General features: G+C 44.8%; 1 protein-coding gene across 1 annotated transcript; it reads left to right on the top strand.

Annotated features, from left to right (window-relative positions):
- The first annotated feature begins 24,082 nt into the window (after positions 1-24,082).
- Positions 24,083-25,158, top strand: LOC123440625 (protein AUXIN-REGULATED GENE INVOLVED IN ORGAN SIZE-like). Its single transcript, XM_045117189.1, has one exon. It carries the CDS (start codon positions 24,599-24,601, stop codon positions 24,944-24,946), a length of 348 nt encoding a protein of 115 aa, XP_044973124.1. The 5' UTR covers positions 24,083-24,598; the 3' UTR covers positions 24,947-25,158.
- Positions 25,159-25,811: the final 653 nt, after the last annotated feature.

Raw genomic sequence — 25,811 nt, 5'->3', positions numbered from 1 at the left:
AGGAAGTGGTGGTTTGCTTTCTCATACTAATGTTATCACGAGTTTCTGTTTAAGTTTCGTGTTGTGAAGTTTTCAAGTTTTGGGTGAAGTTCTTATGGACAAAGAGATAAAGAGTGGCAAGAGCTCAAGCTTGGGGATTCCCAAGGCACCCCAAGATATTCAAGGATGCCGTAAAAGCCTAATCTTGGGGATGCCCCGGGAAGGCATCCCCTCTTTCGTCTTCGATCCATCCGTAACGTTACTTGGGGCTATATTTTTATTCACCACATGTTATGTGTTTTGCTTGGAGCGTCTTGTATCGTAGGAGTATTTTATTTTTGTTGTGTCACAATCATCCTTCCTGCACACCTAGATAAATAGACATGCACTCATCGTGATTTTGTCGAGCTTCACTTATATCCTTTGGTAGACAATTCAGCTCACATGTGCTTCACTTATATCTTTTGAGCTAGATACTTTTGCTCTTTGTGCTTCACTTATATCTTTTAGAGCACAGCGGTGCGTGGCTTGGTAGTTGATCTATGCTTTGAAAGTAGTCTCAAAAGGGGTAGTTATACAAAGGGATACGAAAACTTCCACCTTCATGTGCATTGAATAGTTAGAGAAGTTTGATTCCTCTCAATTAGTTTTGAGATATGGTTGTGGTAATATTGAAGTTATGCTAGTAAGGTGTTGTGGATCTAGAAATACTTGTGTTGAAGTTAGTGATTCTCGTAGCATGCACGTATGGTGAACCGCTATGTGATGAAGTCTGAGCATGATTAGTCTTTTGATTGTCATCCTTTGTGTGGCGGTCGGGATCGCGCGATGGTTTATACCTACCAACCCTTCCCCTAAGAGTATGCATTGAATGCTTTGTTTCGATTACTAATAAAACTTTTGCAACAAGTATATGAGTTCTTCATGACTAATGTTGAGTCCATGGTTTAGATGCACTTTCACCTTCCACCATCACTATCTTCTTAGTGCCGTGCAACTTTCGCCGGTGCACAAAACCCACCATTAGCCTCCCTCAAAACAGCCACCATACCTACCTAATATGGCTTTTTCAAAGTCATTCTGAGATATATTGCCATGCAACTACCACCATGACATGTGCCACCACGTCTACATTGCCATTGCATGATCGTAAGATAGCTAGCATGATGTTTCCATTAATGTCTATGCCATGCTAGATCATTGTCACGGTACACTACCGAAGGCATTCCATATAGAGTCATCGGTGCTCTAAGTTTTGAGTTGTAAGTGTGATGATCATCATTGATGGAGCATTGTCCCATGTGAGGAAATAAAAGAGGCCAAAGATGCCCACCAAAATAAAAAATAAAAAAATAAAAAAGAGAGGCCAAAGAGCCCACCAAAAAAAGAGAGAAAAAGAGAGAAGGGACAATGCTACCACCTTTCCACACTTGTGCATATTAAGCACCATGATCTTCAAGATTGAGAGTCTCTCGTTTTGTCACCATCATATAGCTAGTGGGAAATTTTCATCATATAACTTGGCTTGTATATTCCTATGATGGGCTTCCTCAAAATTGCCTTAGGTCTTCGTGAGCAAGCAAGTTGGATGCACACCCACTAGTTTTCCTTAAGAGCTTTCACATACTCTTAGCTCTAGTGCATCATTTGTATGGCAATCCCTACTCATTCACATTGATATCTATTGATGAGCATCTCCACAGCTCATTGATATGCCTAGTTTGTTGGAATTATGCCCTAGAGGCAATAATAAATGTATAGTTATTATTATAATTCCTGTATCAAGATAGTAGTTTATTATCCATGCTATAATTGTATTGAATGAAGACTCATTTACATGTGTGGATACATAGACAAAACACCGTCCCTAGCATGCCTCTAGTTGGCTAGCCAGTTGATCGATGATGGTCAGTGTCTTCTGATTATGAACAAGGTGTTGTTGCTTGATAACTGGGTCACGTCATTGGGAGAATCACGTGATGGACTAGACCCAAACTAATAGACGTAGCATGTTGATCGTGTCATTTTGTTGCTACTGTTTTCTGCATGTCAAGTATTTATTCCTATGACCATGAGATCATATAACTCACTGACACCGGAGGAATGCTTTGTGTGTATCAAACGTCGCAACATAACTGGGTGACTATAAAGATGCTCTACAGGTATCTCCGAAGGTGTTAGTTGAGTTAGTATGGATCAAGACTGGGATTTGTCACTCCGTATGACGGAGAGGTATCTCGGGGCCCACTCGGTAATACAACATCACACACAAGCCTTGCAAGCAATGTAACTTAGTGTAAGTTGCGGGATCTTGTATTACGGAACGAGTAAAGAGACTTGCCGGTAAACGAGATTGAAATAGGTATGCGGATACTGACGATCGAATCTCGGGCAAGTAACATACCGAAGGACAAAGGGAATGACATACGGGATTATACGAATCCTTGGCATTGAGGTTCAAACGATAAAATCTTCGTAGAATATGTAGGATCCAATATGGGCATCCAGGTCCCGCTATTGGATATTGACCGAGGAGTCTCTCGGGTCATGTCTACATAGTTCTCGAACCCGCGGGGTCTGCACACTTAAGGTTCGACGTTGTTTTATGCGTATTTGAGTTATATGGTTGGTTACCGAATGTTGTTCGGAGTCCCGGATGAGATCACGGACGTCACGAGGGTTTCTGGAATGGTCCGGAAACGAAGATTGATATATAGGATGACCTCATTTGATTACCGGAAGGTTTTCGGAGTTACCGGGAATGACGAATGGGTTCCGGGAGTTCACGGGGGGGGGGGGGGGGGCAACCCACCTCGGGGAAGCCCATAGGTTTGGGGGAGACACACCAGCCCTTAGTGGGCTGGTGGGACAGCCCCAAGGGGGCCTATGCGCCAAGAATAAAGAATCAAAGGAAAAGGAAAAAAAAAGGAGGGAGGAAGTGGGAAGGGAGGGCGACTCCTCCCACCAAACCAAGTCCAACTCGGTTTGGGGGGGGGGGAGTCCTCCCCCCCTTGGCTCGGCCGACTCCTTGGGGGTCCTTGGACCCCAAGGCAAGGCCCCCCCTCCCTCCTCCTATGTATATGGAGCAATTAGGGCTGATTTGAGACGACTTTCTCACGGCTGCCCGACCACATACCTCCATAGTTTTTCCTCTAGATCGCGTTTCCGCGGAGCTCGGGCGGAGCCCTGCTGAGACAAGATCATCACCAACCTCCGGAGCGCCGTCACGCTGCCGGAGAACTCTTCTACCTCTCCGTCTCTCTTGCTGGATCAAGAAGGTGGAGATCATCATCGAGCTGTACGTGTGCTGAACGCGGAGGTGCCGTCCGTTCGGTACTAGATCGTGGGACTGATCGCGGGATTGTTCGCGGGGCGGATCGAGGGACGTGAGGACGTTCCACTACATCAACCGCGTTCTCTAACGCTTCTGCTGTACGATCTACAAGGGTACGTAGATCACTCATCCCCTCTCGTAGATGGACATCACCATGATAGGTCTTCGTGCGCGTAGGAAAATTTTTGTTTCCCATGCGACGTTCCCCAACATAGTTAATGTGATTATCTTCTCATTTTTTGTCTTGCAACCTCCACCACACTCCACACCATCTATAGTGCTAAAACCATGGCTCACGCTCATGTATTGCGTGAGAGTTGAAAAGGTTTGAGAAAGTAAAGGTGTGAAACAATTACTTGGCCAATACCGTGGTTGTGCATGATTTAAATTCGTTGTGCAATGATGATAGAGCATAGCCAGACTATATGCTTTTGTAGGGATAACTTTCTTTTGGCCTTGTTATTTTAAAAGTTCATGATTACCTTGCTAGTTTGCTTGAATTATTATTGTTTCCACGTCAATAGCAAACTATTGTTTTGAATCTAACGGATCTGTGCATTCATGTCACGTGAGAGAAGTTACAAAGGACAACTATGCTAGGTAGCATGCAACATCAAAAATTCATTCTTTATCACTTCCCTACTCGAGGACGAGCAGGAGTTAAGCTTGGGGATGCTTCATACGTCTCCAACGTATCTATAATTTTTGATGGTTCCATGCTATTATCTTGTCAACTTTGGATGTTTTATATGCATGAATATGCTATTTTATATCTTTTTGGGGACTAACCTATTAACTCAGTGCCAAGTGCCAGTTTCTGTTTTTTCCGTGTTTTTGGCCCATTTTCAGACGGAGTCCAAATGGAATGAAACTTTATCATGATTTTTTTGGGACCAAAAGAGACCCCCGAAGCTTTGAAAGAAGGCCAGAAGAGCCACGAGGGAGTCACAAGCCCAGACGCCGCCACCACCCCCCTAGGTGGTGGCGACCAGGCTTGTGACCTCCTTGTGGGCCCAACCGACGTAATTCCAGCGCCATAAATTCCTATAAATTCAGAAACCCCGAGAAATAAACCTAGATTGGTAGTTCCGCCGCTGCAAGCCTCTGTAGCCACCAAAAACCAATCTGGATCCCGTTCTGGCACCCTGCCGGAGGGGGAATCCATCTTCGGTGGCCATCTTCATCGTCCCTGCGATCTCCTCGACGAGGAGGGGGTAGTTCTCCCTCGGGGCTGAGGGTATGTACCAGTAGCTATGTGTTTGATCTCTCTCTCTCTCTCTCGTGTTCTTGAGATGTCTTGATCTCGATGTACCATGGGCTTTTCTACTATAGTTGGATCTTATGATGTTCTTCCCCCTCTCCTTCTTGTAATGAATTGAGTTTCCCCTTTGGAGTTATCTTATTGGATTGAGTCTTTGAGAACACTTGATGTATGTCTTGCACGTGTCTATCTGTTGTGATCAACTTGCCAGTTTGTGACAATTGGGAACCTATGCATATGGGTTGGCACACGTGGATTCATGTGAGTACTTGATGTATGTTTTGGTGATCAACTTGCGGGTTCGTGACATTGGGAACCTATGCACAGGGGTTTGCACACGTTTTGACTCTCTGGTAGAAACTTTGGGGCACTCTTTGAAGTTCTATGTGTTGGTTGAATAAATGATTCTGAGATTATGTGATGCATATCCTATAATCATGCCCACGGATACTTGAGGTGACAATGGAGTATCTAGGTGACATTAGGGTCTTGGTTGATATGTATCTTAAGTTGTTATTCTAGTAAGAACTCTATGATGGATCGAACGCAAAGAATAGCTTCGTGTTATTTTACTACGGACTCTTGAATAGATCGATCAGAAAGAATAACTTTGTGGTGGTTTTGTACCCGACAATAATCTCTTCGTTTGTTCCCCGCTATTAGTGACTTTGGAGTGACTCTTTGTTGCATGTGGAGGGCTAGTTATATGATCCAATTATGTTATCATTGTTGAGAGAACTTCACTAGTGAAAGTATGAACCCTAGGCCTTGTTTCTACGCATTGCAATACCGTTCGTGCTCACTTTTACCATTTGTTACCTTGCTGTTTCTGTAAGTTCATATTACAAAAACCTATATCTACCATCCATATTGCACTTGTTTCACCATCTCTTCGCTGAACTAGTGCACCTATACAACTTACCATTGTATTAGGTGTGTTGGGGACACAAGAGACTCTTTGTTATTTGGTTGCAGGGTTGCTTGAGAGAGACCATCTTCATCCTACGCCTCCCGCGGATTGATAAACCTTAGGTCACCCACTTGAGGGAAATTGCTACTGTCATACAACCCTGTGCACTTGGAGGCCCAACAACGTCTACAAGGAGAAGGTTGCGTAGTAGACATCAGGCACCATAGGTGCGTCATTAGTATCTAGTATACTAATGGCACACGAGGCAGTGCACCATTAGTATAGCTCATGGTGCGTCATTAGTATGCCTCCCAGGTGCGTCATTAGTATGCCTCCCAGGTGCGCCATTAGTATGCCTCCCAGGTGCGCCATTAGTATGCCTCCCAGGTGTGCCATTAGTATAGCTCATGGTGCGCCACAGGTTATACTACCAGCTCTAAATATATTCAATTATTATCCTCACACCCACAAGAAAGTTCAAGATAAACACATATTATACCACAATGAAAATATGTTTATAAACATGCACATACATTGAATGCAAGTTGACAAACAAATTAACCTAGAGGAAGCATAGTTTTGACCATCTTAACAATCATCTAGAACACACAAGTCACAAAAAGATAAGGACTATTGGTTACTATGAGAGACTTCAGATGGTCCAGAACATACAAGTTTGTATCTACATGCACAAAGTGCAAGCTCCAAAACACTCGAAACACCAAATGGTCTACAAGACAATAAGGTCCAAGATTACAGGTTGGTTGGTCCATAAACGCTAGAGAGTTATCATGTCCATGTGCATCAATAGGTTGAGTACCTGAAAACATTTTGCACAAATTTGTCAAGAAAGTGGAACTAGATCAAGTTGTTAAAATCTCATATGCGTATTAAAAATATTCGATCAAAAGATTATCATGATATCATAGTTAACAATATAGTTTCTATAAAAGTTATAATCATCTCACATGCTATTATATAGAACTATGTTCTAGTGCTTGTAGAAAATTGCGGAAAGATGCCTAGGCTACCGCCATTGGGGTGTTTAATCATTTAGCCTGGACTACTTACTTCCTGTCAGCACTGAGACCATGAAGCGATGCATCTGTGAAGAAAGTATCAATAGTGATGGGATATGTGTGTAATCTAGCAATGCTTTGACAATCAACGACGCTAGATCAATTGTGCTACAAACCTATGAATATACAGCACGAGGGTTATTCAGAGAAAGAAAGGTAATATCATCACTGAAGCCCTTCAATTATACGATGATGAATCAAGCGAGAAATCTAGGAAGACATGCGGAAGCGTGCTCATCAGCAAATGATTTGAATATTCAATCCTGCTTAAAAAAGTTACTGGTAAGTGTATCAACAAAGTATATAAAAATGCTCATAGACTAATTCATGCAGCTCCAAATTTAACTGTTTTCCACTCCCATTTTCTCTCCCATCTTTCTTAGCTGTTGTACCTGCAAGGCGACAACCACATTAGCTTGCTACTTAGGTGACTTCAGAATGATGCTCTACTGATTGTTGAAGAGGCGAGAGCACAACTAGGCAATGACTGTAAGAGGCTCCAGTGTGGAATTAGAACAACCATTTAGAGTTTCTTCCTAACACAGCTTGGTGATGATTGAATTAAATAACCAATCTGCATGTGTGCATAGCTCGATCCTATGGTTCAAAGAATAAAAGGAAGAAAGCTGCAGTAGAGGAAAATTTAAAGGAGAATCATGTTCAAGGAGGTGCATCGATGCATCAATGCCACTTTTGGCAGTGCCCTTGGCTGACCTTTGAACATGAGTTTGATGTTGCTGTACAACAGATTTGAAATTTCCGGACGACTCACCCTGCGACGGTCATTTTGCAAAGCATTAATAATTACAAACTTTGGTAGGGATCCCACGGTCTTGTATAGTCAATGCTTATGCATGTGTGAGCGCAGAAATATAGAAATATCATAGTTAACAATTTAGTGTTAATCTTGTGTGCTGACTCCTGAATGTTTGCTACTAACCGACGCAAAGCACATCGAATTCTGGTTCACAGCAGATTGCCGACGCCAAGTTGCCAACGATTTCAAGTTTGCAGAAGTTGGAATTCGGACAGGCTTTCAAGACCACTCATGATACTGCAGATCCGTAGAGACCATGAATGGCATAGTGTGTTTCAGGTAAAAAAATTCTGACAACAAGCATGTACTTATAATCAAGTTGATGGAGGGAAATCGCTTAAATGACAACGCCGCTTAATCTGAAGCCATGAAAGAAATGGTTGGGCACATCAGTTTCCGCGGATAATAAGTTGAAATCATGGATTCCTCACATGATAGTTTGGCGTACCTGCAAGTCGAGGTCGGAATCTCAAAAGTGAGAGGAGCTTCGCCTCGTTCATCCGCCCCATATCGCCGTGCCTGGGGCAACCTCCGTCCTAGTCGCCAGAGCGGACGCTCGACGCCGGCAGGGTGGGGTGGGGGCGGCGGTGGAGGACGATTGGGGCGTCACCGCGTCAGTCAGAGACAGATAGGAGGAGAGCTGGGAATCATGGATGTCGTGGGCAGAGGCCCAATGGGCAAAGCTGATAACCTCTGCTGCTAACTTGGTGGGTTGACCGGGGAGGAGAAAAGGAAGGCGGCGAGGATGGTGGACTCGCGCCCTTGTGGCTTGCCCTTCTTGGGGAGGGCACGGTACTGGCGGAGGGCGGCCGAGGAGGCGGCCTCAGCCCACTGGACGCCGTCTTGCGGAGGCGAGGAGGTGGTGGGAGAGGCGGAGGCGCTGTCGTGTAGGTCTCGATGGTAGGGGTGGTGGTAGTCGGCCATGGAGAGGAGGGGGAGGGGGAGGTGGTGGCGGTGGAGATGGGGGAGGAAATGGACGCTGGGAAATTTGGAATAGTCGTTTGGCAGTAGTGGCGCACTAGGTAGTGGTGTGCCATTACTAGTTAAACTAGTAATGGCACACTGTGCCCCGGTGCGTCATTAGTAGTTTTGCAAAAAAAAAAATTATAGTAGTGGCGCACTGTGTGAGTGGTGCGCCATTACTAGTTAAACTAGTAATGGCGCACTTTGCCCCGGTGCGCCATTTGTACTTTTGGAAAAAAAAAGTTTGTTAGTAGTGGTGCACCGTGTGTGTGGTGCGCCATTAGTGTCCATCACACTAATGGCTCACGTGCACATGGTGCGCCACTGCTATATAGTAGTGGCGCACCACTTGTGTGGTGTGTCATTAGTGTCTATATTATCTATAGCCCTTTTCCTAGTAGTGCACTCCTGATGATAACTATATAGTGTAGATAGTTAGTCGTGGATTACCAAGGGCGATTCCTCCTTCACCACTCCCGATAATGACACTGTCATGCAACACCTCAAGTGTGAACCCTCGAGGGCGAATCCTCCTAGGTCACCTTGACGTTTACATCGAGTGGAAAAACATCGAGGGTGATTCCTCGGATTTCCCCTTGATGACAAGGACACACTGTTACATTTTCCAATTGCCCCCTTTACTGGTACTGTGGGACCGAAGGGAAATGCAGTACCCCTGTTGAGCTGGGCTTGAGTTCCTGACAATTTCTTGTGAGTCAGATTGACCTGGAGGGTACCCGCGAGATAATTGCGAGGCACGGCCGGGCTAGCGGACCGACCCAGGAGAGGGATGGGCCTGACCCTTGTCGTAAGTCCTCAAGACGGGGTGAGAGGATCGCTCATCATTTCCACGAACTCTCAAGACACTAACTGGTTTGGATATGTGATCTGAGTAGGCCTCTAGCCTTTTTCACACTAGCCCCCACACGGGAATAATTATGGGCACTCTTCATCGTACATTCTCCCGAAACCTCTTCAGATGTCACATTGAGCGGCGCATGCCCGGGTGGTCCATGTAAGCACCTGCTATGGATTAAGAGGTAGCTAGGACTAACCCCGGTCGTCCTCGTAATGTGCAGGAGTGCAAAAGGCGATGGGCCCAAGACCCTTCACTACTACAGGATGGTTCAAGCGCAACACTACAATGAGAGACCCTTTGATGAAATTGTGTGCGATGCATTAATCGCAAACAGTGTTGTAAAAAACCCGTCAAAAAAGATGCAAAACATTTGCGATGTCAGAGACATCAAACATGATTCAGATTAGAGTTGTGTGTGCGATGTCTGGCATATGGTTCACTCCAATAAACTATTTGCGATGAGGAAGAACAATAGAAACAGACATCCACATGAAGGTGTGTGCGATCTACGGCATACAGTTCACTTGTATGAACTATTTATGATTAGGCAACACAACAACCAGATCAAAAGTGTGTGCTTTATAAGGCATACAGTTCACTCGGGTAACCTGTTTGCGTTGAGCCAATGAAAAAGAAATGGTTCAACTTAACAAGATATACTAATAAGAAAATGATTGCACAACCAAATTAAACATTCAATTACATAGGTGGCTTGTACACACATGACATTTCCACGCACCAAAATAAACTATTACATGCATAATTAATTAGGATAAATGATCATCTAATCATCATCTACTTCTTCTTGTGACGCTTGTCGTTGTTGGAAATATGCCCTAGAGGCAATAATAAATTTGTTATTATTATATTTACTTGTTCAAGATAATTTAGCATTGTATTGAATGGAAACTCATATACATGTGTGGATACATAGACAACACACTGTCGCTAGTAAGCCTCTAGTGGACTAGCTCGTTGATCGAAGATGGTCAAGGTTTCCTCGCCATAGACAAGGGTTGTCACTTGATAACTAGATCACATCATTGGGAGAATGATGTGATGGACAAGACCCAAACTATGAATGTAGCATGTGGTCGTTTCATTTTATTGCTACTATTTTTTCTCCATGTCAAGTATATGTTCATATGACCATGAGATCGTGTAACTCAGTGACACCGAAAAAATACCTAGTGTGTATCAAACGTCGCAACGTAACTGGGTGACTATGAAGGTGCTCTAAAGGCATCTCCGAAGGTGTCCCTTGAGTTAGCATGGATCAAGACTGCGGTTTGTCACTCCGTATGACGAAGAGGTATCTTGGGTCCCACTCGGTCATACAACATCACAACAAGCCTTGCAAACAATGTTACTAAAGAGCGAGCCACATGATTTTGTATTAAGGAACGAGTAAAGAGACTTGTCGACAACGAAATCCAAATAGGTATAGAGATACCAACGATCGAATCTCGGTCAAGTAACATACCGAAGGACAAAGGGAATGTTATACGGGATTAACTGAATCCTTGACATAGAGGATTCACATAGAGGTTCAACCGATAGAGATCTTCGTAGAATATGTAGGATCCAATATGGACATCTAGGTCCCGCTATCGGTTATTTATCAGAGAGTGTCTCGAACATGTTTGCACAGTTCTCGAACACACAAGGTCTGCACACTTAAGGTTCGGTGATGTTTCGTTATAGTTGAATTATGTATGTTGGTGACCGAATGTTTTTCGGAGCCCCGAATGAGATCCCGGACGTCACGAGGAGTTTCGGAATGGTCCAGAGACGAAGATTGATATATAGCAAGGGTGCATTTGGCTTCCGAAAAGATTTCGGGCATTACCGATAAAGTATCGAGAGTGAAATATATGTGGTTATTTAAAAAAACGCCATATCTCACGCCGACCAACCGGTTATCGCCCACCACGAGTGATTTGTCTCGTTGCCTTGCCATGATCCAAAGTTCCTGTTGTCAATCATGTTATTGTCTTAATCATAAATATACTTCCTTCGTTTCGAAATATAAGTCTTTTTAGAGATTTCACTAGGGGACTACACACGGAGCAAAATGAGTGAATCTACACTCTAAGAGTATCTCTAGGAGACCTCGTATAATGCCCTAACCCGCAAAATAACCACCAATATACGGGTCCACACGGAAAAGGTTTCCCGATCAGACCCGTAAATTTTTTTGCGGGGCACGGCAAAATTCCCACCCCAACCCATGAAAACGCAGGTTCTCCCCCTCGCCCTGTCGATGTTGTGTATATATCAGGAGCGATTAGCTCATGGGACATTTTGTTGGGGAACGTCGCATGGGAAACAAAATTTTCCTACGCGCACGAAGACCTATCATCGTGATGTCCATCTACGAGAGGGGATGTGTGATCTACGTACCCTTGTAGACCGTACAGCAGAAGCGTTAGTGAACGCGGTTGATGTAGTGGAACGTCCTCACGTCCCTCGATCCGCCCCGCGAACCGTCCCGCGATCAGTCCCACGATCTAGTGCCGAACGGACGGCACCTCCGCGTTCAGCACACGTACAGCTCGACGATGATCTCGGCCTTCTTGATCCAGCAAGAGAGACGGAGAGGTAGAAGAGTTCTCCGGCAGCGTGACGGCGCTCCGGAGGTTGGTGATGATCTCGTCTCAGCACGGCTCCGCCCGAGCTCCGCAGAAACGCGATCTAGAGGTAAAACCGTGGAGATATGTGGTCGGGCTCCGTGGCAAAGTTGTCTCAAATCAGCCCTAAAACCCCACTATATATAGGAGAGAGAGGGGGGAGCCTTGCCTAGGGGTCCAAGAACCCCCAAGGGGTCGGCCGAGCCAAGGGGGGAAGGATTCCCCTCCCAAACCGAGTCCTACTTGGTTTGGAAGGTGGAGTCCTTCTTCCCTTTCCCACCTCCTCCTTTTTTTTCCTTTTTCTCTTTGATTTTCTTCCCAATGCGCATAGGCCTCTTTTGGGCTGTCCCACCAGCCCACTAAGGGCTGGTGCGGCACCCCCAACACCTATGGGCTTCCCCGGGGTGGGTGCCCCCCCCGGTGAACTCCCGGAACCCATTCGTCATTCCCAGTACATTCCCGGTAACTCCGAAAACCTTCCGGTAATCAAATGAGGTCATCCTATATATCAATCTTCGTTTCCTGACCATTCCGGATACCCTCATGACGTCCATAATCTCATCCGGGACTCCGAACAACATTCGGTAACCAACCATATAACTCAAATACGCATATAACAACGTCGAACCTTAAATGTGCAGACCCTGCGGGTTCGAGAACTATGTAGACATGACCCGAGAGACTCCTCGGTCAATATCCAATAGCGGGACCTGGATGCCCATATTGGATCCTACATATTCTACGAAGATCTTATCGTTTGAACCTCAGTGCCAAGGATTCATATAATCCCGTATGTCATTCCCTTTGTACTTCGGTATGTTACTTGCCCGAGATTCGATCGTCAGTATCCGTATACCTATTTCAATCTCGTTTACCGGCAAGTCTCTTTACTCGTTCCGTAATACAAGATCCTGCAACTTACACTAAGTCACATTGCTTGCAAGGCTTGTGTGTGATGTTGTATTACCGAGTGGGCCCCGAGATACCTCTGCGTCACACGGAGTGACAAATCCCAGTCTCGATCCATACTAACTTAACGAACACCTTCGGAGATACCTGTAGAGCATCTCTATAGTCACCCAGTTACGTTGCGACGTTTTATACACACAAAGTATTCCTCCGGTGTTAGTAAGTTATATGATCTCATGGTCATAGGAATAAATACTTGACACGCAGAAAACAGTAGCAATAAAATGACACGATCAACATGCTACGTCTATTAGTTTGGGTCTAGTCCATCACGTGATTCTCCTAATGACGTGATCCAGTTATCAGGCAACAACACCTTGTTCATAATCAGAAGACACTGACTATCGTTGATCAACTGGCTAGCCAACTAGAGGCTTGCTAGGGACAGTGTTTTGTCTATGTATCCACACATGTAAATGAGTCTTCATTCAATACAATTATAGCATGGATAATAAACGATTATCTTGATACAGGAATTATAATAATAACTATATTTATTATTGCCTCTAGGGCATAATTCCAACAGTCTCCCACTTGCACTAGAGTCAATAATCTAGCCCTCACATCATCATGCGAATTACATTGTAATACAGTTCTGGTGTTGATCATGCCTTGCCCGTGGAAGAGGTTTAGTCAGCGGGTCTGCTACATTCAGATCCGTGTGCACTTTGCATATATTTACGTCCTCCCCTTCGACGTAGTCGTGGATGAGGTTGAAGCGTCGTTTGATGTGTCTGGTCTTCTTGTGAAACCGTGGTTCCTTTGCTAAGGCAATGGCACCCGTGTTGTCACAGAACAAGGTTATTGGATTCAGTGCGCTTGGCACCACTCCAAGATCCGTCATGAGCTACTTCATCCAGACACCCTCCTTAGCTGCCTCCGAGGCAGCCATGTACTCCGCTTCACATGTAGAATCTGCTATGACGCGCTGCTTGGAACTGCACCAGCTTACCGCACCCCCATTAAGAATAAATACGTATCCGGTTTGCGACTTAGAGTCGTCCGGATTTGTGTCAAAGCTTGCATCGACGTAACCTTTTACGGTGAGCTCTTCGTCACCTCCATACACGAGAAACATCTCCTTAGTCCTTTTCAGGTACTTCAGGATATTCTTGACCGCCGTCCAGTGATCCACTCCTGGATTACTCTGGAACCTACATGCCATACTTATGGCCAGGCTACCATCCGGTCTAGTGCACAACATGGCATACATGATAGAACCTATGGCTGAAGCATAGGGGACGGAGCGCATATGCTCTCTATCTTCATCAGTTGCTGGGCACTGAGTCTTACTCAATCTCGTACCTTGTAAAACTGGCAAGAACCCTTTCTTGGACTGTTCCATTTTGAACCTTTTCAAAACTTTATCAAGGTATGTGCTTTGTGAAAGTCCTATCAGGCGTTTTGATCTATCCCTGTAGATCTTAATGCCTAGAATGTAAGCAGCTTCTCCTAGGTCCTTCATAGAGAAACTTTTATTCAAGTAATCCTTTATGGTCTCCAAAAACTCTACGTTGTTTCCAATCAGCAATATGTCATCCACATATAATATTAGAAACGCCACAGAGCTCCCACTCACTTTCTTGTAAATACAAGATTCTCCAACCACTTGTATAAACCCAAATGCTTTGATCACCTCATCAAAGCGTTTGTTCCAACTCCGAGATGCTTGCACCAGTCCATAAACGGATCGCTGGAGCTTGCACACCTTGTTAGCATTCTTAGGATCGACAAAACCTTCGGGTTGCATCATATACAACTCTTCCTTAAGGAAACCGTTAAGGAACACCGTTTTGACATCCATCTGCCAGATTTCATAATCGAAAAATGCAGCTATTGCTAACATGATTCTGACGGACTTAAGCATCGCTACGGGTGAGAATGTCTCATCGTAGTCAACTCCTTGAACTTGTGAAAAACCCTTTGCCACAAGTCGAGCTTTATAAACGGTCACATTGCCGTCAGCGTCCGTCTTCCTCTTAAAGATCCATTTGTTCTGAATAGCCTTGCGGCCCTCAGGCAGTGCTTCCAAAGTCCACACTTTGTTCTCATACATGGATCCTATCTCGGACTTCATGGCTTCTAGCCATTTGTTGGAATCTGGGCCCACCATTGCTTCTTCATAATTTGCAGGTTCATTGTTGTCTAACAACATGATCGATAAGACGGGATTGCCGTACTACTCTGGAGCAGCACGTGGTCTCGTCGACCTGCGTGGTTCGACAGAAACTTGAACCGGAGTTTCATGATCATCATCATTAACTTCCTCCTCAACCGGCGTCGCAACGACAGAGGTTTCCCCTTGCCCTGCGCCACCATCCAGAGGGATGAGAGGTTCGACAACCTCGTCAAGTTCTATCTTCCTCCCAGTCAACTCTCTCTCGAGAAACTCCTTCTCGAGAAAAGCTCCGTTTTTAGCAACAAACACTTTGCCCTCGGATTTGAGATAGAAGGTGTACCCAACTGTCTCTTTTGGGTAACCTATGAAGATGCACTTTTCCGCTTTGGGTTCCAGCTTTTCAGGCTGAAGCTTTTTGACATAAGCATCACATCCCCAAACTCTGAAATTGCTTGAACTTTTCAAATGTTTCAGACTTGTGCTTCATCAAGTAGACATAACCATATCTACTTAAATCGTCAGTGAAGGTGAGGAAATAACGATATCCGCCGCGTGCCTCCACACTCATTGGACCACACACATCGGTATGTATGATTTCCAACAAGTCACTTGCACGCTCCATTGTTCCGGAGAACGGAGTCTTAGTCATCTTGCCCATGAGGCATGGTTCGCACGTGTCAAGTGACTCCAAAAGTCCATCAGCATGGAGTTTCTTCATGCGCTTTACACCAATATGACCCAAGCGGCAGTGCCACAAAAATATGGCGCTATCATTGTTTACTCTAACTCTTTTGGTCTCAATGTTATGTATATGCGTATCGCTATTAAGATTCAATATGAACAATCCTCTCACATTCGGTGCATGACCATAAAAGATGTTACTCATAGAAATAGAACAACCATTATTCTCAGACTTAAAAGAGTAACCGTCTCGCAATAAACAAGATCCAGATATAATGTTCATGCTCAACGCAGGCACTAAATAAAAATGATTTAAGTTCATCACTAATCCCGATGGTAGCTGAAGTGACACTGTGCCGACGGCGATTGCATCAACCTTGGAACCATTTCCTACGCGCATTGTCACTTCGTCTTTCGCCAGCCTTCGTCTATTCCGCAGTTCCTGTTTCGAGTTGCAAAGGTGAGCAACAGAACCGGTATCGAATACCCAGGCACTACTACGAGAGCCGGTTAAGTACACATCAATAACATGTATATCAAATATACCTGATTTTTCTTTGGCCGCCTTCTTATCAGCCAGATACTTGGGGCAATTGCGCTTCCAGTGACCCATACCCTTGCAATAGTAACACTCTGTTTCAGGCTTAGGTCCAGCTTTGGGTTTCTTCATCGGATTGGCAACAGGCTTGCCGCTCTTCTTCGAATTACCCTTCTTGCCTTTGTCGTTTCTCTTGAAACTAGTGGTCTTATTCACCATCAACACTTGATGCTCTTTACGGAGTTCACACTCTCCGACTTTCAGCATCGCAAACAACTCGTCGGGAGACTTGTTCATCCCTTGCATGTTGTAGTTCAACACAAAGCCTTTATAGCTTGGCGGCAGTGATTGAAGGATTCTGTCAGTGATAGCTTCTTGCGGGAGTTCAATCCCCAGCTCAGCTAGACGGTTTGAGTACCCAGACATTTTGAGCACATGTTCACTGGCAGACGAGTTCTCCTCCATCTTGCAAGCATAGAATTTATCGGAGGTCTCATACCTCTCGATCCGGGCGTTCTTCTGAAAGATAAACTTCAACTCCTGGAACATCTCAAATGCTCCGTGACGCTCAAAGCGATGTTGAAGTCCCGGTTCTAAGCCATACAAGACTGCACATTGAACTATTGAGTAGTCCTCCTTACGTGCTAACCAAGCGTTCTTAACATCCTGATCAGCCGTAGCGGGTGGTTCATCTCCTAGCGCAGCATTAAGGACATAACCCTTCTTCCCAGCTTGTAAGATTAGCTTAAGATTACGAGCCCAGTCTACAAAGTTGCTTCCATCATCTTTCAACTTAGCTTTCTCTAGGAACGTATTAAAATTCAGGATGACTATCGCGTGAGCCATGATCTACAACACAAATATATTCAAAGTGGACTTAGACTATGTTCAAGATAATTAGAGTTTAACTTAATAAAATTATTCGCTAAACTCCCACTCAAAAAGTACATCACTCTAGTCATTTGAGTGGTTCATGATCCACTTACACTAGCTCAAGTCCGATCATCACGTGAGTTGAGTATAGTTTTAGTGGTAAGCATCCCTATGCTAATCATATCATCTATATGATTCATGATCGACCTTTCGGTCTCATGTGTTCCGAGGCCATGTCTGCACATGCTAGGCTCGTCAAGCTTAACCCGAGTGTTCCGCGTGCGCAACTGTTTTGCACCCGTTGTATGTGAACGTTGAGTCTATCACACCCGATCATCACGTGGTGTCTCAATACGATGAACTGTAGCAACGGTGCACAGTCGGGGAGAACACAATTTCGTCTTGAAATTTTAGTGAGAGATCACCTTATAATGCTACCGTCGTTCTAAGCAAAATAAGGTGCATAAAAGGATTAACATCACATGCAATTCATAAGTGACATGATATGGCCATCATCACGTGCTTCTTGATCTCCATCACCAAAGCACCGGCACGATCTTCTTGTCACCGGCGCCACACCATGATCTCCATCAACGTGTCGCCATCGGGGTTGTCGTGCTACTCATGCTATTACTACTAAAGCTACATCCTAGCAAAATAGTAAACGCATCTGCAAGCACAAACGTTAGTTATAAAGACAACCCTATGGCTCCTGCCAGTTGTCGTACCATCGACGTGCAAGTCGATATTATCTATTACAACATGATCATCTCATACATCCAATATATCACATCACATCGTTTGGCCATATCACATCACAAGCATACCCTGCAAAAACAAGTTAGACGTCCTCTAATTTTGTTGTTGCATGTTTTACGTGGTGACCATGGGTATCTAGTAGGATCGCATCTTACTTACGCAAACACCACAACGGAGATATATGAGTTGCTATTTAACCTCATCCAAGGACCTCCTCGGTCAAATCCGATTCAACTAAAGTTGGAGAAACTGACACCCGCCAGTCATCTTTGAGCAACGGAGTTACTCGTAGCGATGAAACGAGTCTCTCGTAAGCGTACGAGTAATGTCGGTCCGAGCCACTTCTATCCAACAATACCGCGAAATCAAGAAAAGACTAAGGAGGGCAGCAAAACGCACATCACCGCATCTACGCATGAACCTACCTCATGATGCCACTGTTGGGGAACGTCGCATGGGAAACAACAAATTTCCTACGCGCACGAAGACCTATCATGGTGATGTCCATCTACGAGAGGGGATGTGTGATCTACGTACCCTTGTAGACCGTACAGCAGAAGCGTTAGTGAACGCGGTTGATGTAGTGGAACGTCCTCACGTCCCTCGATCCGCCCTGCGAACCGTCCCGCGATCAGTCCCATGATCTAGTGCCGAACGGACGGCACCTCCGCGTTCAGCACACGTACAGCTCGACGATGATCTCGGCCTTCTTGATCCAGCAAGAGAGACGGAGAGGTAGAAGAGTTCTCCGGCAGCGTGACGGCGCTCCGGATGTTGGTGATGATCTCGTCTCAGCAGGGCTCCGCCCGAGCTCCGCAGAAACGCGATCTAGAGGTAAAACCGTGGAGATATGTGGTCGGGCTGCCGTGGCAAAGTTGTCTCAAATCAGCCCTAAAACCCCACTATATATTGGAGAGAGAGGGGGAGCCTTGCCTTGGGGTCCAAGAACCCCCAAGGGGTCGGCCGAGCCAAGGGGGGAAGGATTCCCCTCCCAAACCGAGTCCTACTTGGTTTGGAAGGTGGAGTCCTTCTTCCCTTTCCCACCTCCTCCTTTTTTTTCCTTTTTCTCTTTGATTTTCTTCCCAATGCGCATAGGCCTCTTTTGGGCTGTCCCACCAGCCCACTAAGGGCTGGTGCGGCACCCCCAACACCTATGGGCTTCCCCGGGGTGGGTGGCCCCCCCGGTGAACTCCCGGAACCCATTCGTCATTCCCGGTACATTCCCGGTAACTCCGAAAACCTTCCGGTAATCAAATGAGGTCATCCTATATATCAATCTTCGTTTCTGGACCATTCTGGAAACCCTCGTGATGTCCTTAATCTCATCCGGGACTCCGAATAACATTCGGTAACCAACCATATAACTTAAATACGCATACAACAACGTCGAACCTTAAGTGTGCAGACCCTGCGGGTTCGAGAACTATGTAGAGATGACCCGAGAGACTCCTCAGTCAATATCCAATAGCGGGACCTGGATGCCCATATTGGATCCTACATATTCTACGAAGATCTTATCGTTTGAACCTCAGCGCCAAGGATTCATATAATCCCGTATGTCATTCCCTTTGTCCTTCGGTATGTTACTTGCCCGAGATTCGATCGTCAGTATCCGTATACCTATTTCAATCTCGTTTACCGGAAAGTCTCTTTACTCGTTCTGTAATACAAGATCCTGCAACTTACACTAAGTCACATTGCTTGCAAGGCTTGTGTGTGATGTTGTATTACCGAGTGGGCCCCGAGATACCTCTCCGTCACACGGAGTGACAAATCCCAGTCTCGATCCATACTAACTTAACGAACACCTTCGGAGATACCTGTAGAGCATCTTTATAGTCACCCAGTTACGTTGCGACGTTTGATACACACAAAGTATTCCTCCGGTGTTAGTAAGTTATATGATCTCATGGTCATAGGAATAAATACTTGACACGCAGAAAACAGTAGCAATAAAATGACACGATCAACATGCTACGTCTATTAGTTTGGGTCTAGTCCATCACGTGATTCTCCTAATGACGTGATCCAGTTATCAAACAACAACACCTTGTTCATAATCAGAAGACACTGACTATGGTTGATCAACTGGCTAGCCAACTAGAGGCTTGCTAGGGACAGTGTTTTGTCTATGTATCCACACATGTAAATGAGTCTTCATTCAATACAATTATAGCATGGATAATAAACGATTATCTTGATACAGGAATTATAATAATGACTATATTTATTATTGCCTCTAGGGCATAATTCCAACACATTTCAACCCGCGCTTTTCCCCCACGCACAACCGTCGGGCTGCCGCCTACAATTCCGGCCATACCAGCCGCCGGGATCACGCCATCGGGCCCACGCACGCCCGGGATTGACCTCTACCCCTTCCTGCTGCCTCGGCCGGCCGAAAAGTTGTAGATCGACGACTGTTTGTCGTGTCTGCTGGTCTGGCATTTCCGGCCACCAGCGGTTGTGTCAAGCCATGGATGGGTCGGGGAGCACCCCGCGCAGCCTCGGCAAAGCGCCAGCGCCGCATGCAGGTACTAGTTCGTCCTCTAGTCGTTGTCGTCGGTTTGCCAGCAAGGACTCGGTCGACCATCGGTCGGGCTCGGTGCTCGCGCAGCGGTTCGTCGGCTTGCCGATGCCGCTTATACAGTGCAACGACTGCACAAAGATAGTGTTGCGGCTCACATCTAGCACGCGGCAACACCTTGGAGGGTATCTTCAAATGCAATAACGACGGCGTATGTTGTTCTTTCCGTTCGGCTTTGTCAACTTATTTGGTTAAATTTCGGTAGCCTATTGAGATGTTCGTGTGTGTAGGAAGGTGGATGCTCATTTTGATATTGAGAAGAAGAAGACATTGATTTATTGATAGAAATAAACTTATAAGATGTTCGTGCACTCCTTAGTATAAGGCTGCCCGTAAAGGGAGTATCATAGGTAGTATCATGCGTGCGAACTAGACAATTTTGATGAGATGGCATAGAATTAAATGAAGAAAGAGATGATTGAGTATCATATCATGATACCGTATCTTATTAAATGTTGTGCTACTATGTGTCTTGCATGGCAATAAATGAACTATTCTATGATACTACCATATGATACTATACATTACGGATGTGGTATCATAAAGTAGTATCATATGCATGATACTAGTATATGATACTACCCATTACAACTAGCCTAATAGAGGTTAATGATGCGGCTGCATGTGCAATTTTTTTTAAAAAAAATCAACGTCTAATCTTTAAAATTAAAGCCGAAGAATGAAGAATGTAAGATTTAAAATCCACAGATCAACAATAATGAAAGTTGGATATCTTCTAAATGCGTAATTATGATTTGTTATTTTCTTTGATCTTACTATTTTAGGAAAGATTTGATGAATAATTATACATCCAATGTCTTTAAAAAATAAAAAAGCAAAAAGGAATATTTTCATATTTAAAATTAAAATTTAAATAACTGATTTACGAGTCGACGACGAACGACGGCCGAGCAAATCACGCAAAACAGACAAGTAAAAACTATGGATCTATTTTAAAGGGTCTGCTTGGTCGCCGCCTCCATCGACAGGGGCGTACCCACGTTGTGCTACCTGGGTGCACACGACACCGGATGCAAAATGTTTTCTTTGTAAGTTTCATGCAAAATATAGTGTGTGACACCTCATCTTTAGATGAAATTTATGAGTGATTATATGCTAGGACATCGGGTCATTTTCTCTCTAGGTCCGCCCTTGTCCGTCGGCCCGTAAAACCTGTTTTAGAGTTGTGCAGTCTGTACGCACGCTTTACATTCGCGATCGATTAGATGATCCGTGTTAGAGTTGCCGTTATATTTTAGTGAGTTGGCATTGAGGCTGATCGCGCTTTACAGAAAGAAAAAGGCAGTCACCTGCCGTCTAAGAAATTGCGTACAAAAATGCCGAACATGTTCATCGGATGGCACCACGGTTACGTTTCCAGGCGAACGTCCTCCTTTTTCTTGGGTGTATATACTTTTTGGCGCCGTCACGTCACTGTCAAAGAATGTGGCGAAAAATAAAGAGAACAAAGCGCAGCACTAAAGACTTTAGACGAGTAGTACAATAATTCAGAGAAAAAGAAGTTTAGACGAGTCGTCTTGGAAGTAGAAAAGGCATAGTCATGCGTGTGATGTCAATAGCACTAATCAGCATGTATACAGACAGACTGCCAAAACAGCAATAGCCACAGATACAATTCTCAATCAAAAAGGGCAAGGTGTAATATGTGTTTATGTAGCTATTTTCAAACTTTTTCTCGTACGTAATCAGGAAATGTTTGGTTTTAAGGGACTAATTTTTTTTTAAGTTTCAGAGACTAAAGAGAAAAGACCCTTTTGTAAAGTCTTTTTCTAGTCCCTTAAAAAAAATCTCTTCTGCTTGGTTTAAAGGGACTAAAACGGACTTTTTTAGTCTAGTCCCTCTAACCAAACCGGGCCTGATTCTCCTTCTTTCATTTATGTGTATGTATATATTTATTTTGTTTTTAAATATAAGTTTTTTCAAAAAAAATTACTAAAAAATCATATATGGATGTATATAGACATATTTTAAAATGTATATTTATTAGTTTTCTTCATATATATAGTCATCTAATAAAATCTTTATAAATATTTATATTTATGAGCGAAGGGAGTATATGATTTGCTGATCACTTCAGAATTCTGATAACCATCCATGCATCTGTCGTTATCTTTCACTCCGCAGTCCGAGGGAAAAAATCCAAAACAAACCTTGAAGTTATAGACGAAAGCTAAATCAAACCCTAAACTTTGAATCCCTGAAATCGGCACACCGAGCTCACTGATCCTGGTCTATTTTAAACCTTGACAGAACTTAGCCGGGATTTGCTGAATTTGGCCGGCCCCACTAGCGCAGTTGCCCACGCGCGCACCCTCTGCTCTTGTTTTTTTTTTTGTTTTTTCATTTTCTTTTTGCTTTTCCACATGTGTATATTTTTCAGTATCCAATGTATTTTTTAACACATATATGTATATTTTTTGATAAACTTCCAATATTTTTCAACACATTATGTACATTTTAAAAGTACATCTTACAAAAAAAATACATGGTAATACTTTTCTAAATAAGTATTTTATATTTTATAAATAACAATAAACATTTTATAAAATTGATATATATATTTTTGAGGTATAAATAACAATAAACGTTGAATGTTTGGCGCTAGGATTATGCTCCTACAAATTTATAAAATGCATGTTGGACCAATACGAATAGAACTAAAAATACCAATAGAACTAAAAATACGAATAGATTTAAAAATACGAATAGAACTAAAAATATGAATAGAATTAAAAATACGAATAGAATTAAAAAAAGCCAAACATTTTTTGAAACAAAAAAGACATAGAATTTGTGACAAAAATAGAAAACATAAATATTTTTAACTTCTGAACAATTTTAAAAATGCGCAAACTTTTTTAAAACTTTGTAATTTTGTTTGTTAGTGGGCTGGTCTAATTTCTGTCTATAAAAGTAGCAGCCTAGCAGGTTATCTCGGTCGGGATTGTGGTATTGCTAGAATCCCGGTGTGCCAAACAGGCCTAGGGTTTAAAACAGACCGGGATTATAAGTTCGGAGTGCCAATTTTAAGGATTCAAAGTTTAGAGTTTGATTTAGCTTTCGTCTGTAACTTTAAGGTTTGTTTTGGACTTTTTCCGCAGTCCGAGCGACGCCCGTCTGTACGCACACTTTTCAAACGCTCGAAACATGCACGCACACGCAGAGGATAGCAGCTGAGCATAGTACGTACGTACAAGCTGACGTCGCCACTCCAACCTTGAGTCGAGTCGCCCACTGCAACTGCAATCAGCACGTGTTCTTCCCCACGAGCACATGCTGTCTCCTCCAATTAATCAACTAAATTAAATCAACACGCCACGCCACCAACAACCGTGTGGGTTCGCGATCGACGACGACGACGATGACGACGCACGGTCCATCCGTTCCGTCCGTCCCGAAGTAGAAAGCGACAGCGACAGGGAAGGCATGCGCGCGGCGCCGTACGTACAGTACGATGGCCTCCGCCGCTCCACGGAGCAGTGCACAAACACCGAACTGCACGCAGGCAAGCTGTCGGGCGGCCGGCGGCGACAGGTCGGGCAAGGGAACAACGGCGACCGCCGACTGCACCTGGCCAGGCCAGGTGCGTCGCCCCCTCAACCGACGCGCCTTGATTACGGGAGTGAGTAATGCGCCGCTAATCTGCCCCACCAGGCTTGGAATTTCCTCATGCTCCCCACATGCGTCCACTGGCGAGCTCCTCCACATACGCTGCACCTGCTGCCCGCCAGACCCCACCCCAGTGCAGGAGACGCCGAGATCTCCACGTCGGCGGCCCCGGGGCGCACGCGATCTCCGACCCGATCTCGGCGTACGGAGCCACGACCCGGCGCGTGTGCTTGCATGGGAACTGGGGTGCGATCATACGAGGTTGGGCGTGGCTGTGGGTGGAGAGTGCAGACTAGGGAGCGCGCGCGGGTCCGGTCAAAACATGCAGCTTATAGCCATCACGTTGTTCAACGAACCTGCCCCGAAGCAAGCAGCCCCACTTTGATCCTCCTCCTACTAATAAAGCCGTCGAACAACCACCAGCTCGATCCCCCTTTCCATCGCGTGCAGGTGCAGCCTCCTTCCTCCCCCAGAAGCACAATCCATTGCAGCCTCCCGACCTCCTCCGTCCAGGCCGCGGCTACGAGTTCGTCCGACTCACCGGAGGGTTCCATCTAATCGTTGGAGAAAGCAGACGTCGATCGCGCGCTATACAATCCTTGCTTACAAGATGGACAGAAGAGCGGGGAGGAGGAGCTCTGCTCACCATAGCCGAATGCAGACGCCGGTGGAGCAGAAGCCGCCGCAGCAGCAGCAGCAGGGCCGCGGGGGGTCGAGGAGCAGCCAGAGAACGCCGCCGCCGCCGGGCTGCTTCACCATCCAGCTGCTTATGGTGTTCCTCTGGGTGGCCGCGTCGCTCGCCTTCCTGCCGCTCGTGCTGCCGCCGCTGCCCCCGCCGCCGCTCTCGCTGCTGCTCGTGCCCGTGTGCCTGCTCGCCGTCCTCGCCGCGCTGGCCTTCGTCCCGCTCGATGCCCACAACAACGTCGTCGGTGGCGGCTCGTCTTGTTTGTGGAGATAGAGAGGCTGCATTTTTCTTCTCCGTGTCGGTCAGAGCTAAGCTGTAGCTGTTTCAGATCTAGACTCTAGTACAAACTGCGAGCCTTTTTTTTTTAAAGTTTAGAATCAGGATTGATTAACAGAGGGCTACTTTTTGGCTTTGTAATTACTTGGATTCCGGCAATGTGAATTCATCTCACGAATTCATGCTTATCAAAGAATGATTATGTGGAAGCAGAGATCACGTATGGATACAATCAAATGGGGATCGTAATACAAAAAGGATATGCTTAGGAAAGCTTCTTGAAGAGCTAAGAAAATAAAATATCTCTCCTGGTACGCTTTAACATAATTTGGAGGAGATTGAAGGTGTTACTAATTCCTTTTTCAAGCAACTCTACTCTTGTGATGCCAGCGTGAATCCTTCTCATATTTTGCCGTTTGTGAAACGGCTTGGGAATGATGAGATGAATCCTGATTTGTACAATCCTTTTTCCAAAAAATGAGATAAGTGATGCTTTGTTTCAAATTGGACCATTAAAACCTCGGAATCGGGAGGACTTTCGGTTAGGCTTCTTCAATGGAATTGGGAAATTTTCAAAGATGATATTGTGCGTGTTGTGAACAAATTTCTATCTCACGAAGAATGCTACTAGATGTGATTAATGATATACTCCCTCCGTCCGAAAATACTTGTCCTAAAAATAAATATATTGGATGTATCTATAACTAAAATAAGTCTAGATTCATCCATTCCTAGGACAAGTATTTCCGGACGGAGGGAGTACTATAATTGTTTAGATTTCTAGGTGAAGAATCCTCAACCAATTGAAGATTCCAGGCCTACTAGTCTGTGCAGTATGATCTAAAAGATTATATCCAAGTGT

The sequence above is a fragment of the Hordeum vulgare genome, chromosome 3H (assembly GCF_904849725.1).
Source record: "Hordeum vulgare subsp. vulgare chromosome 3H, MorexV3_pseudomolecules_assembly, whole genome shotgun sequence".
Lineage (NCBI taxonomy): Eukaryota > Viridiplantae > Streptophyta > Magnoliopsida > Poales > Poaceae > Hordeum > Hordeum vulgare.
The sequence above is the reverse complement of the archived record's forward strand: the minus strand, read 5'-3'. Positions and strand labels throughout refer to the sequence as shown.